The sequence below is a fragment of the Neophocaena asiaeorientalis genome, unplaced genomic scaffold (genome assembly GCF_003031525.2).
Source record: "Neophocaena asiaeorientalis asiaeorientalis breed wild unplaced genomic scaffold, Neophocaena_asiaeorientalis_V1.1 scaffold123, whole genome shotgun sequence".
Lineage (NCBI taxonomy): Eukaryota > Metazoa > Chordata > Mammalia > Artiodactyla > Phocoenidae > Neophocaena > Neophocaena asiaeorientalis.
This window is the reverse complement of record NW_020173666.1, coordinates 12,542,312-12,562,426: the sequence shown is the minus strand read 5'-3', so window position 1 is coordinate 12,562,426 and position 20,115 is coordinate 12,542,312. Positions and strand designations below refer to the sequence as shown.

At 43.8% G+C, this 20,115-nt stretch overlaps 1 protein-coding gene across 9 annotated transcripts in view; it reads right to left on the bottom strand.

Annotated features, from left to right (window-relative positions):
- Nucleotides 1-20,115, bottom strand: part of SYTL3 (synaptotagmin like 3) — an 86,079-nt gene that overhangs the window by 45,629 nt on the left and 20,335 nt on the right. For all 9 annotated transcript variants that reach the window (XM_024748010.1, XM_024748016.1, XM_024748009.1 and 6 more), the window contains one exon: nt 9,437-9,501. In XM_024748010.1, coding sequence (XP_024603778.1) covers nt 9,437-9,501 — 65 coding nt within the window. The remainder of the gene's footprint in view (nt 1-9,436; nt 9,502-20,115) is intronic.

The following is a 20,115-nucleotide window of genomic DNA, read 5'->3' as shown; positions in this document are numbered from 1 at the left end:
AAAACAATTAAGAAAATGGTCACAGGAACATACATATCAATAATTACCTTAAACATGAATGGATTAAATGTTCCAACCAAAAGACATAGGCTTGCAGAATGGATATAAAAACAAGACCCACATATATGCTGTCTACAAGAGACCCAATTCGGACCTAGGGAAACATACAGACAAAGTAAGGGGATGGAAAAAGATATTCCATGCAAATGGAAATCAAAAGAAAGCTGGAGTAGCAATACTCATATCAGATAGACTAGACTTATAAAAAAATAAAAAAACTGTTGTCTATCAGCTTCAGAATAAAGACTAAATACCTAAAAAAAAAAATAAAATGATTTCTTGTTTAAGTGTATGTGTGTCTGGTCTTTTAAAAAATGTATTCATATAAATAGTTTACTGTCCAATTGTCAAGATACTCCCTGGGGACTGCCCTAGTCAGTATTTTAGTCTAAACATGTAAACATATGAATTCTGAATTCAGAAATCGTATTCAACTATTTCACCTTGGTTTCCCATTCTGTTCATTTAACTAGGAAAAGTGATGACGGAGAGCAAGTTGGTCTTAACAATTCAAGACCAAAGACGTGGGCTGCCTAGACGGTCTCATTATCAAGGGGTAGTGGACAGAGCATGGGGGATGGCGGGAGGGGCAGAGACAGAGAAATGGTCCTGGTAGGAGCACTGCGGCTCAGAAGGCAGCAGGGAAGCCCTAGTCTCCTGGCGAATATTTGAAATACAAAAAATATGTATCTGGGGTGAATCGATAGTTTCCAAGAAACTTGGACAGTCTAAACAATTCAATTTTTGAGTTGCTGCTACGGACAAAGTCAAAGGCATCACGAAACCAAAGATGACCAAACTCAAGAACCTGCCTCCAGAAGATTATCACCTAGAAACACTGGTTGAAAATAAAGTTCGAAGGTCAAGGCCTTACTTCACTGCATTAACCATGATCTGACTTGATAGTTTCTGTTCTAACCAGTTTAAATGGTCCAGTCTAAACATCTGTCAGGGACGTGACAAGCAATCCAATCAGCTGGGAAAATCACTTCTTCTGAAAATCATTTCACCACGCTCTTTTCTGGGTACCTATTTTGTCTTTTCCTCCTAAAGAGAGTAGTGAGAAGAAAATATTCAACCGAGTAAGATGCCACATTTTCTTTAAAATAAGACAAAAGCATATGCAAAATTTTACACCTGGAAATAAACATGATTTCATAGACACCCTCTCATGCACGTAAGCACTAAACACTGCATTTGTAACTTACAGAAAGCTTGTGCCTGAATCGTTTTTGTAGAATCCTCTAAATTGCGGGGGAAGTGCTTTTCTGAGCCAATAAGTAGAGACGCGATAAAGGCAGGGCCTTGTGATAGAGTCACTACATACGTACTGGTGCCCACTTCTTTTAATTCACAAACCTGAGTGTTTCGGGCACACACAGCCAGTCAGATGCCGTCATGATGGCCCTGCGGTCAGATGGACTACATCCAAGAATAAAACTCTGAAAAGTCACACGAAGAACTGAATCACATTCACCGCTGAGAAGGGGAGAGAAGAGTTATTTCCCTTCATAATTATTAGGGATGGTAGCATCCTGGTTAGTTATATAGTAGGTCCCCAAGACCAGTAACAGAGGCTCTGTCTAAAGTGAAGCCTTCCTACATGATTTCCCCAGTTATCGACAAGAGCAAGAACCACAATATATTGTTTATATATCACATTTGATCATTTTTAAACTTGAAAAGTACTAGTATTAAAAGTATTAGTGCCATGACCTTTCTGCTTTTAAACTCAAATATCAAGTCATAAGATGTCACGGTTGTAAAAATATCTCTTGTTAAAGAATGAAGTAAAAACATGTACCTGTACAGCAAGGAGCCAGAAGGGGGCACTCTCTTTATATGCTTAGCAGATGCCAAAAGAGGAAGTAAAGATGGGTTTCAGTCTGTTTTCTAGTTATTAGTGATATCGAAAAGTTCCATCACAATTGTCCATTAAATTTGCTACTTTACCAGCGCCTCTCAAACTTAAAGAGCATAAGAAGAATTACCTGGGGACTTGTTAAATATAGTCGGACCCTGTGTCCACGGGATCTACATCTGTATTCAACCTATCTCGGTGGAAAACTTTCAAAAAACAAAAATTCCAGAAAGCTCCAAAAAGCAAAACTTGAATTTGTGGCACACTGGAGACTATTTACATAGTATTTACATTGTATTTACAGCTATTTACATCGTATTTACATTGTATTAGGTATTATAAGGAATCTAAAGATGCTTTAAAGTATACGGGAGGATGTAGACAGGTTATATGAAAATACTACACCATTGCATATAAGGGACTTGAGCATCCTCAGATTTTGGTACCCAAGGGGTACTGGACCCAAACCACGTGGATATCAAGGGATGTCTGTACATACTCTTGGGTCCCACCTGGTCCCACTGAGTCACAACTTTGAATTTAGTATGAAAGAGCCCTCAGCTGATCCTCGAGCAGGGGCCTCAGAAGCGGCAGTAAAACCCTCTGCAGGGAGATTCCCAAATGCATGAGAGTGGAGGGGGAGGTAACAGTACCAGAAGGGCAGGGAGCTGCCTGAAGACGCCCTGGATGCCCTTGAAAATCTGTGCATTTTGATCACTCTGATATACCACAGATGACATGCAACTATGGCATATAAGGAGTTAAGACAACAAAACTAAACATTAAATTACAAGATCTTAGAGGGAAAAAAAAAGCCAGTCTATAACCAGAAAAAAAAATTTTAAGGAGAGCAAAATATTTAAATACTTTTCATATCATCTCCCTGCAAAAAATGGAAAACTGGGGCTCATTGTTTGGCTTTAAATCTTTTTAATGGTTGGAAGATTAGCAAAACAAACGACCACAATTAATGCCTATTCTTCTTCACTGGATTATTACTTACACCTTATCTATTTTCGAGGGAAATTTGGGGAGCATTTATCTTAAATGGCACATATCCAATAGGACCACTAAAAGAGGATAAGTAGAAGCATAAAAGAAGGAAATTGGGTGACAGAGGACATACTGATTCCTGGAATTACTTCAACTGGACATTAAATTTAGCTGTAGGTTTCTGGATGCCCAAGAGGAAAAGTTTTCGTTCTTAGGTGCCTAGTCAGTGCCACCACTGGCAATGGGTAGGTACTACTACATATAGCAACACCTTTTATCTCTGAACAGCTCTATCCTTGCTTCATTCATTCACTTACTCATTTGCTCATAGCTCATACCCTCAAAGAATTCAAAACCTGGGTGTGTCACCCATGTGGTCAACCCCGCCACCCCGCCAGAGCTCAGGGCTGGGGTACAAGGTGAGCGGTACCCTGAAGCTGTGCAAATCAATGGCCCTGAGTTATAAGCCAATGGGGAAGGGACTGATTATAGAACAAATTGTACTGAGAAAACTGATGCTTGGGAGAATAAAGTAAAATTAGATCCGGCCTCCTGATGCATTGTGAAGAGTTGAACGTAAATAAAACATAGAAATTAGAAGTAAATATGGATATCCAACCGATGGCAGGATAAGGAAGGAGTCTTTAAGCATAAAAGAAAGAAATTATCCGGGAAAAGGTAGATGTGACTATCAACAAGGAAAAAAAAAACTCTGTCAGAAAACAAAGATACATATTCAACTTACAAGACCAAAGAGGGCAAACACCCTTAATATGAAGAACAACTACAGAAGGTCAAAAAGGTGGAAAATATTCAACCCCATTAGTCATGGCAAGCATTTAAACAGCAAGCAACTATTCTGGATGACAAATGTGGTTTTACCAGACGACAAAGATGCTGTTGTTTATTTTTGAGGAGAGTTCCTACTGGTGAGAAGAAGGGTACACCCTTCCTGGAGGCAATGTGTCAAACCTTTCATCTTGTCCTTCTGCTTCTGGAAGTATTCAGAGACATGACAAGGATTTATCTACCAGCGTGTTCACTGCATTTTTATTTATTATTTTAATAATATTATAGGCTCCCAAAAATGTAACAACAAAACTTGAAATTCCCTAACTTTACAACAATAGCAATTTGGTTACATAAATGCCGTCACATTCCAACGATGGAATGAGATGCAGTCACCAGAAATCATATAGTAAATGACATTTAAGGATATGAAGAAAATGTTCTTTGTAAATTACTAGGTGAAGAAATGTCAGTATCAAAGTCTATGTACCATTTGATCCCAATTTTGTAAACACATTAGCTCAACTCATGAAATTGCCTCTATTCAATTTTTTTTTTACCTAAAAATATCAATTCCTTACGGCTTAGTCTAAATGCTTTTTTAAGTGTGTGTGTAGAGTCATCCATATACATATATGGATACATATATTCACCAAATAACAGAAATGACATGCCCCAACTATGAACAGTTCTCAGGGTGACGTCACCATATTTTCAATATGCTTATGCTTTTCTTCAGTTTTTTTTTAAATGAATGTATATTAGGTTTACATTCAGAACAGAATCACAAATATAACTTGAAATCATGTTCAAGAAGACAGGATGTAATGGGGGCCAGAGTGTGGTGAGGGGGCCGCTCTCGGACCCGAGCCTGCCAGTGTTGGGTGAATGAGCGCACATTTCCCCGAGGGGAGTCTGGCAAAACACGTCAAGCCTCTCAAGTGCTCACATGTCTGACCAGTCATTCTCCTAAGAATCTGTCCAAAGGAAATGAACAGAGATGCCAAGATACCTGTACAGGCTGTTCACTGCAGAATTATCTAGAGTATGATAATTTGAATACAGCGATACACTCACAGACAAGAGGGAACAAGTTAATAAATGGTAGTACATCCATCTGATACATGTTATGTAGTCATGAATGTATGATGGAAGGTCTTAATAGCATGAAGACATGTTTATGCTAAGCTGAATTTTAAAAGCAAGACAAAAACCTATATATACTCTGACCACAAACACACTTTAAAAATTGCTAAGTCTGGGGACTTCCCTGGTGGCGCAGTGGTTAAGAATCTGCCTGCCAATGCAGGGGACACGGGTTCAATCCCTGGTGCGGGAAGATCCCACGTGCTGCAGAGCAACTAAGCCCGTGCACCACAACTACTGAGCCTGCACTCTAGAACCCACGAGCCACAACTACTGAGCCCTTGTGCCACAACTACTGAAGCCCGTGCACCTACAGCCCGTCCTCTGCAACAAGAGAAAGCATCGCAATGAGAAGCCCGCGCACCGCAACAAAGAGTAGCCCCCACTCGCCGCAACTAGAGACAGCCCGTGCGCAGCAACGAAGAACGAACACAGCCAAAAATAAATTTTTTTTAAAAATTGCTAAGTCTGTATGTGCACCCACATGGACAGGATCACCTAGAAAGAGAGCCAGGAGAGTGTGTGTGCGTGTGTGTGTGCACGTGTGTGTAATTAACAGTGGTTTTGTTTGGGGTTTTTTTTTTTTGGTCTGTGCGTGTGACGTGTGGGATCTCAGTTCCCCCACCAGGGATCAAACCCACGTCCCCTGCAGTGGAAGCGTGGAGTCATAACTACTGGACCTCCAGGGAGGTCCCTAACTAACAGTAGTTTTAACCAGCGGTGGGATTTTTATTGCCTGTCTATTGTTCTGCATTTCCCAAATATTCTGCAATGAATAGACATTACTTCTATAATCAGAAAATAACTTATTTTAAAAGAGAAAAGAAATCTCCCCCCTCAGAGGATGGAGTATGGGGAAGCAGGTGGAGTCATGGAGATGAGCCAGGGGCTACAGCACTGAAGCGGGAATGAAGGGCCAGAGGAAGATTGAAGAGACGGGGGCAGGACAAGGGGCAGCATCTGCTGACTCACTGGATGTGGCCTGGGGAGGAAGAGGGAGGAGTGAAGAAGGATTCCGAGGTCCCAGGCTTGGGATAGGGAATACAGGATGCGGTAGCCAGCCTCCTCAAGGGCCCCAGTGAGTCCTCCCTCCTGATATCCACACCCTTGTGAATAGAGCTGACCTACAGGATACAGCAGAAGTGACAGGGTGTGACTTCTGATGCTAGGCCATAAGGATATTGATGGAGACAGAAAATAGAAAGTAGGATCGTGGTTACAAGGGGCTTTGCAAGGGGAGACTGTGGGATGATAAATTCTCAAGATGGACAGTAGTGATGGTTGCAGAACAAGTGCATGTACTTAACGCCATTGAACTATACAGTTAAAAACGGTTAAAATAGTAAATTTCATATCACGTATAAATTTCACAATAAAAAAAATGTTTAATATGAAGATGGATCGCAGAGCTCTGCCTTGGTCTGTCTTGGGTCACTTGCCCTGCGGGAAGCCAGTCGCCATGTCGTGAGGGCCCTCAAACCGCCCCGTGGAGAGGTCTAGGCGTGGAGGAAACGAAGCCCCCTGCTAACAGCAGCATTAACTAGCCAGGTACATGCGTCCTGAGCCCCCAGAAGGCAGATCCCCCAACCCCAGGCAAGCCTTCAGCTGAGGATAGAGACCATATAAAATGATAATGTTAATTGTTTTAAGCCACTAAGTTGGGGAGGAATTTTTAACCCAGCAATAGGTAACTAATGCCTAGAAAGAGGCACAAATCTGAGCTGTCTCGTCCCCTTTCCTGGTTTAAGCCACCATCGCATTTTCCTAACTTCCACTTAGGAGGCAGAAGGCTGGAAAGAGCCGTGTTCACACCGTTACGACGAACACACTAGGGAATACGCAGAATCACACTTTTTCTCAAACACATCAGAGCATGAGGTGGCAGCTGGCTGCCTATTAGGGCCCAGCAGGGAGTGGGAAAGGGAGCCGGGAGTCAGGGAGGGGGGAGGGGCCTGACCCTTCCTCTTCACCAGCGGCCCTGGCGGTGTGTTGCTGCCTGCAGTCACCATCTCTGTGCTCCCTCGCTGGTCTCCTTTTGTCTTTCCAGTCCTCCAACAATACCTGTCGAACCTATTCCCTAAACTAAATTCTGTTTCTTCCAATCTGTGTGGTTTCTGTTTTCCTACTTGGCCCTCAACTTGATAGAGCACCCAAACTCAGTTCAATCTCTTTTGGGGACAGAGATAAGTGTGGCAGAGTTCCCGCCTGTCCAGGTAAACCTGCAGCGTCCTAGCCTGGACCACCTCTGCTGACTCATCTCCTCCCCACCTCCCCCCACCTGTGGTCTGGCGCACAGTCCTACTTGTGACCCCCAACACGGCACTTTTCTTCATCTCGCCACGCCTTCCGAGCCCAACTCTACTAAAATCGGACAGTAGGAAAACGAGGCACCTCAGCATTTGAGGAAGCATTGAAGAGAAGGAAGGAGTCGTTTTCCTTTGGTTTGTTTTATACCTTGGGAATAGACAACAAAAATTGAAAAGGATGATTTACGCTTAGGCTGACTTTCATTCCTCTAACTTTTTTCCTCACTGATGTTTTCACTCTGGTGGAAAGTCACTGGACAAGAACGAGAAACCCGGGAAGTCAGTCTCATTTCTTTCCTCCTCCCCTTCCTGTCACCAGGATAACCTACTTCTTCCTCTCACTCAGAAGAGGAAGAGTGCTGGACACACGCACACGCACACACGTATTCTGGCCTGCAAATCAATTTCCCATCTGAAGTAATGCTACCGAAACTTACAATGTATTAAAAAAATTCTGGGATGTCTTCAGTGAGGTGGTTTGAGAGATAACAGAAACTTCACTTCCTACAGACTTTTTATGAACTAGGACTAGATGTAAAAAAAGAGAATCTATCTACCGCCTGAAGAAAACCCTAGCCTCCCAACCGAAAAGTATTTTCAAGAATCAAAACAATAAAACGTATAGGAAGACTCCAGACTGCCACGTCTCGCTTAGGTGATGCAATGGATATAGGCTGAAGGCCCCAAGGGAGCAAACACTGCTCGGAAGATGAAAAAATCTTAGCTATCTCAATGGTTTGTGCTCTGCTCCAAAAGGCCTCCATACATAAATATATAGCTATAGTTATGCAGTATACCTGGGATATGAAACTTTCATGGACTGGTAATATTTAGGGGAAAAAAGTGTTAACAAGGCTGTTTGGGAACTAGAGAGAGGACACTAGAGAAAAAAGGATTGAGAAACACAGGTCTAGATAAAAATCATACACGCTGCAGTTTTTTTTTTTTTTGGCTTGAGCACTCCCATCAGTATTATATATTCCTCCAGATTTCTAATAAACTCTGCAGAATCATCACTTTTTCTTGAGTAAGAAGAGTCAGGAATGTAATCCAGGGGAGAATTTACCGCCGACTAAATCTCGGTGCACAGTGCTTTTATGAAAGCTGATTGTCAACACCCAGACGAATGGCTTCCTTTACGTGCCAACACACACTTTGGTTGAGGATAAATAGCTTATTTCTCCACCTCAAACTGTTACTATTCCCCCCCACCAGAAAAAAAAAAAGTGTTTCCAGGGCTTCCCTGGTGGCGCAGCGGTTGGGAGTCCGTCTGCCGGTGCAGGGGACACAGGTTCGTGCCCCAGCCCGGGAGGATCCCACGTGCCGCGGAGCGGCTGGGCCCGTGAGCCATGGCCTCTGGGCCTGTGTGCGTCCTAAAAAAAAAAAAAAAAAAAAAAGTGTTTCCAGCCACCCACATCCCGGCTAGGTCAGTCCAGGCTCCCCTGTGTGCAGTCCCCACAGTGACACATCAGAGACAGGTGCCACCTGTGTTACCACCGTGGACAGATGGGGTGTACAGAGCATGCTGCCTCTGCTCTACTCTGACGACACGTGTATGCGCCTTTGCCTGATAAGTTATCCTCTTATCTGCACAGCTCACTTGCTGTGACGTGACACTTCTGTAACCAAAGCGTGACCCGTTTTCTCCATGGCCTTGAGTCCCAGTTACTAATCACACCATTATGTCAACTTTGCAAGTACTTTATAAGACATCCGGGGTTCACGAACCAAAGACACACCTCCACTCACATAATCACATGTGTTCACTTCATGGTCACCGATATCTGCTGAATTCTAACGCAGTGCACTCACTGTGGCCTTCAGTTATTCATTCAATCATTTTGATCAAGGTTTGGGGCTAATAAGATTTTAAAAGCAGTTTCTGCTTGTGGAGAGAAAGAGAAGCGCACAAATAATGATATAATATGAGGCATTTCAACAATGATGGAAGAGATGTATTTACAAACTGGTGTTTCGGAAGAGGGAGACATCACCCCCAGAAGCAGAAGTCAGGGAAACTTCATGGAAAACAGGTGGATTTCAGCAGGGTTAGGGGTGGGGTAAGTGCGGGGACAGAGGGAAGCCCCACAAGCAAAGGTGGTAAACCGCATGCGCTGAGGGGCAGAGGCAGGAAAGTTTAGACAAAAGGAACAGGAGGGCTGACCGGACAGAAGCCCATACACCACACCTTGTTAAGTTTCACGTTCACAATCTTAACAGCAAATGTTTTTAAACTGGGAATGTGTCACTTTACTTTAGTAAACGTTCTGCGAGCACTTACCTTCAGCTGGAAACTTCTTGGCTCGTTCCTCAAAGAACCATTCTCCGGTTTTTATTTTCACGTTTCTGAAAAGCAAGCAGAAAGGAAGCCTCAGAGGGAGATGTGGGTGGTGCCGTATTTGGCTCATACAAGGTAGGGAGATATCATCACAACATTAGTCTGGCAAAGGACCCGAGTTCAAATTCCTGGCCCAAATCCCTAACTATACAGAGTTCCCATAGAGATTAAGTGATGTGACTAGAAAGCTGCAAATCTGAAAAAGAATCTATACAATACATTATACATATATATGTAAACTGAATCACTTTGCTGTACACCTGAAATGAATACAACATTGTAAATCAACTATACTTTAAGAAGAAATAAAAGTAAAATAAAAAGATAAATTTTTTTACAAAGCAGCAAAGCTGGAGTTTCTACTTGGGTACATTTTACCCTGCATGTCAATGTAATGTAACAATAAACATACAAGGAGGAACAAAGCTGCCATCAAAATGGTCAATTTATCATGTTCATGGTGGGGAGTAACGGCATGAAGGAAAACCAACAAAGGAATTCAGTGCTGCCTATTTAGCTAAGAAAGAGACCGTCCTTAGTTAGGTTAGGCTGAGGGTCGTCTGAGCTAACTACTACATTTACCAAGAACCAACAGAGCAGATTCACCTGAGACGTTTCCTGGAAGCACCTGAAATCTGGGATCTGGGATCCAAGGGCTTCACTGGAGATTTGGGGACCACTTGAGAGACAGGGGCCGTGACCTCCCGTTGGGAAGTCGGTCTGACAGCGGCTCCCTGGGCATCTCTACATCCCCTCCCATCCTACTCATAGGCACAGCCGCATGGGAGCACTTTGTACGGTCACCGGTTGAAACTCAAGTCCCAAAGCCTGTTTTACTCTTGATGGTTTCCAAGTTTCTAAAGAAACCACCCTCAACCTCAAAGAACCTCAGAAAGGTAGAATTGTCAATAGCCTTTCAGGACATAAAAAGTTAAACACACAGATACTATAAATTATTCATACCATTAAAATAATGTGCCATAAAACTTGTCAATCCCTAGGTCCTGCAAATTTAAGAAAAATGAAAACTTCAAATTCTCTTCTATAAGTACTTACTGAAATACACTCTCCATTAGGTTCTTTCAGGCTATGTATGATCTCAAACGGATTTTAAGTTAATGCTTACAAATGCAATAAATTCACAAATTCACAAATACACTGCAATCTACTTTTTTTTTTTTTTTTTTAAGTATCCTATCTTTCTCTCTGGAGTTTTAGTAGTCAGAAGACATCAACCAACTCCCTCCCCTTCATCTTGTTAACTATTATATTCTCTGATTAGCATGCAAATGATTATTCCCAATGCTTAGTGACCAGAACAAGGAAAACATACGCAGAGCATTTATGAATTGTGGCAACAGAATTTTGATAATCAGTCACTATCATTAACAGCCAAAGATATAGCACAGTTACATGTTTTATATATCATGAGAGAGATGGGAAACTTTTCATCTGTAAAATCAGAAACTCAGATATCTAATGTACTAAATCGACACAAAACCCAAGAAGGAGAACTCAGCATCTCAATGGAAGTTTTCCCCTCTGGTACTTGAAGACAAGCAGAGGATCAAAACCCAGAGAAAGCTCACAGAGATTAAAGGGGGGCGGGGGGTGCGTTCACACTCCTTTGAATTGCCATACCCACAACTGCTCTATTTCTGAGGACACTTCCTCCATCCTTATACAGCAGGACAAAGTCTAAGGGGACAGTAGGGGAGGAAAATCGAATGTGGAAACAAGGAGGCGTCCACCTGATAAACAAACGTCACTTCCTGATGTTTATTTTCCTGGGGGTGGTGACCCTTCCAGCTCATCTACTCTCTCACACTCTCCAGCCCATTACCTGTGACCAAAAGCATTTACATATGAGACAGGTGCTGGGGGCGGGGCGGGGCCTCGCCTCAGACCAGACCTGAGAGAGATCAGAACTAAGAATTAAGCTGCAAATCAAACCATGAACTTACAGTCCGCTGAGCTATAGCCAGACACAGGCCACCACTGAGGAGTAATCACACCTGTAGATGCAGTCACGAAAAAGGAAGAGCAGGTAAGGGGACGAAGGAGAGGAAGGTGAGAACGCCCGAATAAACATTTTATTTTTATTACATTTTACAACATTTTATTACAAAGTCCTCTTCTAGCCCTGGTCTCAGAACCTATATGAGAAGCAGATAAAGTAGAATATTAGTATCTCCTAGGGCTAGTCATCCAACATTACCATCTAATCATCTAACTGAATCTCAACGGATTACTTGTGAAATTCAAGCAGGACTTTCCTCGGCAGGGACAGATTTGAACACAAACCCACAGGTCTCTTTGGCTTACCTGTGACTACAGAATGGAAGGATAAGAGTACCACAGGCCTGAACCATACGACGACAAGTACTTCTTGCATTTGAGGCTGTTTCCTTTGAGAACTAGATTGGAGCTGGATCTCCATAAACACTTCTGCAGAATCACCTGTTTCATAAGCATTTATTCCCTAACGGTTTTCATAAGGGCTCCCAGTCCACACACATCCCAAGTGTTATAAGAAGGACCGTTTATGGCTGTTACCGTCTAAGACAGAGGTGAGCAGATCTTGCAGTGTCTCTGTCCTCATTAGGGCCAGCACAAGGTAGCACGACTCACAGTAACCAAAGGAAACATTGATTATTTCTCTCCCCCCCACCGATGACTTAAGCAGAATTTGGCTATGAAAGCTTCGTGGAACATTTTCTGAACCCAGCAACAGACTAATGGTTTTATATCTCTCCCACAGAATCATGACTTGTTTCTTCAAAACTTTTTCAATCAATTGATAAATCCATCTCAGAAAGCAAAATCCAAGGATGGTGAAGGGAGCAAGAGATCTAGAGTTCCATGTCTGACTTTCCATGAACTCTGCGTGAGGAAAACGGTAACTAGAAACGCCAAGCACACGGAACACCGACAGCTCCTGAGAAACTGCTGGAGGCTCCGGCATCCATTTTCATAGCCTTGAACTCGGCTAATGCTGTCATTTCATTAGCAAAAGGGAAATAACTGTTGAAAAGCACTTTGCAAATTCTAGCGCGCAAACGTTCAATGATACCATGAATGGAGGACCCTAATAGAAAGATCTTCAGTAGTCTGACCCCATTTCTATCGCAAGCAGTGAGCCGAAGAGGCCTGCTGGAATGCACTTTTACTCTGCATTCAAATTACCAGCATCTGCAGGTGGATAAGCTGTCACGTCCAAAGCACCTGCTTTATGCTCCGAGAAGAGCCAGCATCACGTCCCTAGAATTCCTTAATGTATTTCTACCATTCAATGCACAAGAGGTAGCAAATTTATCTGCATGTCAGGATTCTCTGAATGCCTTAAAGACACACATCTCCCAGGCAGATCTGTGCTCTAACCAGTGCCCTGATGGCAAGGAAGCCTCAAGAAAAGCCTTGGTGGCTTATCAGACAAGCTATAAAAACAACAAAAGAAGTGGCCAAATATTGTAAAACTAAGATCAACCTGATTTCTTTGCACCGGCTTGTCCAACCACTTGGTAATTCCCAGCTAAAGTGGTCCTATGCACCCATACAGTTGAAGAAAATTTTTTTTACTTCAAATAATCTTATACCTAAGGCGGTTTTTAGTTACAAAGCAAAATAATGAGGTTTTTTTCCCTCCATCAGCTAGCTCAGTTGATCTGATTTCAATGTTCTTACGGGAAAAAAGACTGATCATTGTGATTAAACCCTGCGTAACCAGGAGTCAGAATCAAGATGAAGATAAACGATTTTAACCAAGCAGCCACCATCACTTCCTGCAAAACATGAATAACTCTACTTAACTGCAGAGAGAGGGCAGGTTCCCCACCCCCACCCCCACGTCATATTCAGTGCTGTATCCACAGCCACGAGCACAGCCGAGGGACACGGTGGGGCTGGTGACTACATGTGGGTTGACGAATGAATATCCCCACCTCTGCAGGGAGCACCCTGAGAACTGAAGGGATAAGGTGGGACCGACATAGGTGGAGCCCTGGTGGTACCCAGGCATGACGTGCATCACGCCCTCTCAACGTGTAGGGGCAGGAATCACAAACTCAGGCACCAAGCAGACGCTCTAAACGAAGAGAGTGGCTAAGGGATGAAACGAGAGAGAGGGGTGGGCACTGTCGTGAGCTGCAGAACCCATGCCCCGTTTTAAGGCATTACAACGATAAATACAGACATGGGGCAGGCCAACGCAACAAGGCCTGTGGGCTGCCTGCAGCCTGTTGGCCATGAGTTTGTGATTCCTGGTTTGTTACATCAGATAATTAGTCAATGAAAGAAATACCAATTCTGCTGCAGCTGGACGGAGCTGCACTTGTTAAAGCCTCAAACAGAAATCGAGTTAGACGTTGTGCATCACCCTGTCCTCCCCACAGATCTAAGAAGGGACTCCACTACCACCGACAGGTCACGAGACCAGAGACAAGGAGCGTGTACCCTGCTGGCAAACCCTGAACCTGGATGTCTGAAGACAACGCAGAGCCTCTGACAAAAGGCCACGGGCAGGAGAAACAGAGTCCTGCAGACCAGGAGAGGCTACTCAAGGTGCATCACCGCGAGAACCAGGGAAAGTTTCAGAAAGCAGTTGTCTTCAAAAGCATTTAAAAACTGCCTCCATGAAGGGCTTCCCTGATGGCGCAGTGGTTGAGAGTCCACCTGCCGATGCAGGGGACGCGGGTTCGTGCCCCCGTCCGGGAAGATCCCACATGCCGCAGAGCGGCTAGGCCCGTGAGCCATGGCCGCTGAGCCTGCGCGTCCGGAGCCTGTGCTCCGCAATGGGAGAGGCCACAATAGTGAGAGGCCCGCGTACCACAAAAAAAAAAAAAAGAAAAAGAAAAAAACCGCCTCCATGAAAAGGAAAGAAAGACATAAGTAAAACCCAGGCTGAAGTGAAGAGACAACAGACTAAAGGAAGATTTACAAAACAAACAATGCAAACGCAGAACAAGCTGTTTTACCAACAGGAAAAGAGCAGAATGCAGAGTCTGGAAAGTTGAATCAGTTATGCTTTCACAGAACATGAGAGAAAAAGATATTAAATATTGAAGGAGAAAATAATAATAAATAAATAATAATAAATGTAGGATAGAGAACAAGGCCAACCTAAGTTATTCCCGAAGAAGCCAGGGCAAGTGGCATAGAAGAATAATTAGACCAGACTGAAGAAAATGTTACTGAGTCAAAAAAATAAGCAAACTCCCACCTCACACCCATTAGCGGCTACCATTAAAACAAACAAACAAACAGAAAATAACAAGTGTTGACAAGGATGTGAAGAAACTGGAACCCTTGTGCACTGTTGGTGAGACTGTAAAATGGCACAGCTGCTGTGGGAAACAGCATGGCGGATCTGAGAAAATTAAACATAGAAATACTACGTGAGCCAGCAATTCCACTTCTGGGTATGTATCTGAAAGAACAGAAAGCAGGGTCTCCAAGAGGTGTTTGTGCATCCATGTTCACAGCAGCGTTATTCACAGAGCCAAAGGGTAGAAGCAACCCAGGCACCCATCAGCAGATGAAACGGGCCAACAAAATGGGATACATACACGCTAAGAAATGTGATGCAGCCTTAAAAAGGGAGGAATGCTGCAAGACGCTACAGCACGAACGAACCTGGAAAGCAGGATACTTAGCGAAATGAGCCACTCACAGAAAGACAAACACTGTATGATTCCACCTATGTGGGGGACCTAGAGTAGCCAAATTCACAGAGACAGAAAGTAGGATGGGGGCTGCAGGGGCTTGGCGGGGAGGGAGAAATAGGGAGAAATGTTTAACGGTTACAGAGTTTCAGTCTTGCAAGATGAAAAAGCCTGGAAACGGATGGCGTGTTACCTAGCCGAGTTGGTTTGCCCGTCGCGCAGCAAGCCGAAACGCCAGGACACTGAGGTTAGCAGCAAACAGCGCAGACACAGGGAACAGGCCCCAGATCCACCTCCTGGAAGGCAAGGGGCTCGAGGCATTTATGGGATGAAGTAATTAAGAAGCAGGGCGGTCTGAGCGTGGGGAAAGGTGATTGGAAAAAGGTGGGTCATCGCCCTTCCGCGCAGTAACTAGGCTACAGGTCTATGCACGTGGGAAGATGGAGGAGCTCAGCACGACCTGAGGGTGGAGTTTTCTGCCCTCTGACTTCAAAAGGTCACTGCCCGGACGCTTGCGCATGCCCAGTTGGAGGGTTGGGCCAGTCTTAACCAGTTCAGCTCAAACGAGACGCAGCTGACTCCAAGTTCCTGGAAAAACTCTGGCAAACATCTCACTGTTTAGGACAATAACGGAGGGCATGTGAGTCTCGTAGATGACCCTGATGAGTGGAGGCCGGTGAAATGGATTTGACTAACGATTACCCATGGTTTCAAATGTATTTAATGCCACTAAACTGCATACTTGCAATGGCTAAGATGCTGAATTTTAGGTTATGTGTATTTTGCCACAGTAAAAGGTAATTTTTAAACAAACAAAAGAAGCAAATCCAAGAGACAGGCAGCTCAAAGGAACTTCCCTTATTCCATAAAAATCAGTGTGGAGAGACTCAGACCGAGGCATGTACTGGAAACTGTTTTCAATTACAAGGATCCAGCAAAAAACCAATATGCTTCTAGTACATAAAATACAGGTGATCAATAAAGAAATAAAAATAAAGCTAGTCTCCAACGTCTCTGTCACATTATATTCCAAAAGACAACGATTTTGAGATGAAACGTTGGGACTTGAGCTTTAAAAGCCAGTGAAGTTCTTACTCTTGAGAAAAGGCTACCGAAGGCATCCTCAGATAGGCTTAGGACACACGCCACCCACATGCTCTTCTAGGAAGAAAAAGTCTTTGAAGAGACACTTCAGTTCACTGAAAATGAATCAGAATAAAGGACCTGCAAATTGGGAAATCATGGTCTCAAAGATACCTGCATTCATGAAACCGTGCAGCAGTGGGATCATCTAAAATCGGTAAATCCACCCATGACTTCTATTCGGCGCTAGAATGCGCTCTTGGTCTGATCTATGGACATGGGTCTGTTATTGTAGAAATTCCTGTGAACACATGACTGGAAAGGACGTACAAGCCTGTCTGGTATCCCTACGTCCCCAGTATCCTTAACTCTCACCGACATTTCAGCCCAGAGTTTTAACCAAGGCAGCACATCACCACCACGCTGAGTGCCAGACTGGGAAAATGGCCCCCTGGCACTGACCTTCCTGCAGGGCGAAAAGTTTCAGCTGAACTGAGTGAGCTGACAACTTTAAGTATGAACTCAAGGGTATGGAAAGCTTACCCATCTCAAAAAGGCTTTAAAAGCAAGACCTGCCATGACTAATCAAGTGCTGATCACGGAAGAAATTTCAACTTCAACACCAACAATAAGAGTGATACTCAAACTACTGTGTAAACATTCCCTTCAGTAAGCACAAAATAAGCTTTTCAAAAATAAACTTTTTCAAAAAGTATCCCACAGGACTTCCCTGGTGGCGCAGTGGTTGGGAGTCCGCCTGCCGACGCAGGGGACGCGGGTTCGTGCCCCGGTCTGGGAGGATCCCACGTGCCGCGCAGCGGCTGGGCCCGTGAGCCATGGCCGCTGAGCCTGCGCGTCAGGAGCCTGTGCTCCGCAATGGGAGGGGCCACAACAGTGAGAGACCCGCGTACCGCAAAAAAAAAAAGTATCCCATAAATTTCCATTTTTAACTATATGTTTGGTAACATAAGGCTTCAAAGGCTGTTAGGTAATCCTTACTCTCATTTGGCCAACGGATAAAAAGAATATCACGATCCTTTATGTAATCATCATCTGTCCTGTTCCCACAGAAAGCAGTGTACCTACACCACGTGCAACAGCCAAGCTTTCTCGTGAGAACTACAACAGATGCTATCTCCAAATCAGAACTAAGAAGAAAAGACTGTATTTCAAACAACAAAAGGCTTTTTCTCTGTGAAATTAATCTTAGTGGCTAACCTTTTGAAAATTTATGGCTAACCTTTTGAAAATTATTTAGAAATGTACAGCTATGGGAAAAATTGTACTCAGTATATTTAACTTGTCTATGTACTCTCTCATGTGAGACAGATCAACGTCGTTCCTATCGACAGTGCTAAAAATCAGATTAGAAAAAAGAAGAAATCCAGTTTTGAAACAAAGAGAAGCGGTAGAAAAATGGCCCTTTAACCTTGGCACCAAGCTAAAATCCTTCTTTGGCCAAATCTGTTAAACCATACCTGGCGTTCAATTTCTTTTCAATCTTTTATAGAGTTATACCTTTTCCTCCTCACTTGAAGGGCAGAAGGATTTACAATCATGATTTGGAATTATTCCATTCTCATACATTAGTTATTTGCCTTGTGGATATAAAGTGGTGATTCGGTGTTTTACCGAAACATGGGATTATGAAAATACTGGGAGTATCAGTCTGAAATTTGAAAGATTACATTTTCCAAATTCTAGGAATCTGACTCTCTCTTCTTTCCTTCTCCCAAATCACACCTCTTTTGATGGCTCCTGCTAAGGATAACACACGGCCCCCATCACTGGAAGCAACTTTCAACCAACCTTCCCTTCTAAGTCCTTTCCGACTTGCCTTTGTTTACCTAGTTCTTTCTGTTGCTTCTCTTTTACTCTCTATTTCCTTTGGTTCTTCCAGTTAAGCCTGAAGAGCTATCAGTTTTGCTAGTCCACAGAACTGTTTTTCAATTTTCCCTCTTTCATCCCCTATGACCAAGTTCAATCACCCCTTTGTTGAACTCTCCCTCACGTTCCCCATCTCTGTTGCCGCCCGCCTCATCCCTTCACACCTCGTTCACTGAAAAGACTTTCACCTGCTTCATTCACCTTCATCTTCCCCTCCTGAGTCTGTCCTGCAGAATGCAGGCAGACTTTCACCTGGCTTTCTTCTGGCAAAGTGCGTATGCTCACACCCCATTTCCTGCAGCCTCCAATCCAAACTCTTCCGAGTGGCTTTTAAGACCCCGTTCCTCCGGGCGAGTCTCCCAGAAGGCAGGAGAGAGAGGAGATCAAGAAGGGATGGGACAGATTAGGAGTTTGGGATTAACAGATATACACTACGATATATCAAAGAGATAAAACAACAAGGACCTTAGCAATTTAAAAAGAGAGAGAAAGAATCATTTCTTTGATATATATTCTTCCAGATAATTTTATGTATCTTTTTTAAAATGAAAGAAAAGTGTACCACAAGGTTTGATAAGCTGCTCTTGAAATTCACAACAGCTGGTATGCATCTCTGTTAACAGAGCATCACATTGTTAATGACTCTGTAATATTCTACTTGATTGTATGGGTTCATTTTTACCATTAAAAATAATTTTGGATCACTCACAGTGATTTAAATTTAAAACAAAAAGAAGAGATGGGACTCTGGAGACCTGGTTCTAGGCTTACTGACCGCATGGCCTTGGGCTCCCTTGCGTCTCTAAGTCTCCGTTTCTTCCCCTATAAAATTGGGATAATGGTGGTAGCTGTCACGTAAGATTGTTTGAAGATTTAAATAAAACATTTGGTGTCAAGAAATGCTTAACACAGCCTCCCACACAGTGAGTGGTCCACACTCATGCCCACGACGTTCCCTCTCCCGGACAATGTCTGTCTCCCTCTCTAATCCCGACCCGCTTGCAGAAATGCTCCCACCTGGGTGCTCTGGGAAGTCACCTTGAGCCAGTTCAGCCCTCCCTCGCCTCTCCCTCCTCTGAGCTCCTGGGGTCCTCAGCAGAAAACCTGCTCAGAAGGCAGAAACCTCAGGTGTCTCCTGGACCCTCAACACAAGCCCAAGGCCAGCGCTGGTCACAGGACTTGGGCACTGACTGCAGCAATCTGTACATTGGTTTTGCTTTTTTAAATTGCTACCCTAGAGCTTCTTCTTTCTTGATTTTAAAACCTATTTTCTCTCCTGCTCCCACAGCAAATCCACTTCTTGAGGAATGAGTCTCAGGCTGAGGAAGAAGCAGGGAGAGGAAAATGATAGCGTCAAAAACCTGTCCAGGACCCAGCTCAGCTGTGACTATTGTCTACCCTCAAGTTTTCCCAAGGCTTTTCTTTGGTTTGGCCCCAGGATTGGAAGGCAGCCCAGCGTGGACAAAACTAGAGAGAGAGAGAGCAGAGAGCTTCGAAGAAAGTAGGCGGGGAGGGGGGAGTTGGGTTATACATTACTTAGCTCTCTCCCCAAGCGATTTCCTATGCCAGTTCACTCAGAGCAATGCAGTCATCTTGGATATTTTGACAAACATCCTTATTTCAACATAAGGCAGCTGGGGTTTCAGAAATCACGCTTCATGAGCTTAGAGAGGTAAAGTTACAATGCCCCGGGCATGGTGCCCTCCAGGGCAGAGACTTCAGCAGGGCCAGCTTCCTGGGAGGTTGCCTCAGCCCCTGTCCTATAACCCTGTGGCTAGATGAAGAAAAAGTGCTGAAGAATTTAATACCTTAGTGTTTATCGACCAAATATGTATGGTTGACTGGAGATCTTAGGACCTTTCCTCCTCTCTCAAGAGCCCAGACCTGCTTGAGCACAAGTGCAGGCCAGGCGGCTCACAGGAAATCTTGGTCTTTCCCTCTCAAGCTGAGAAAAGCCTGCAGGGTATCGGCTTCACAAACTGAGGAAACGGC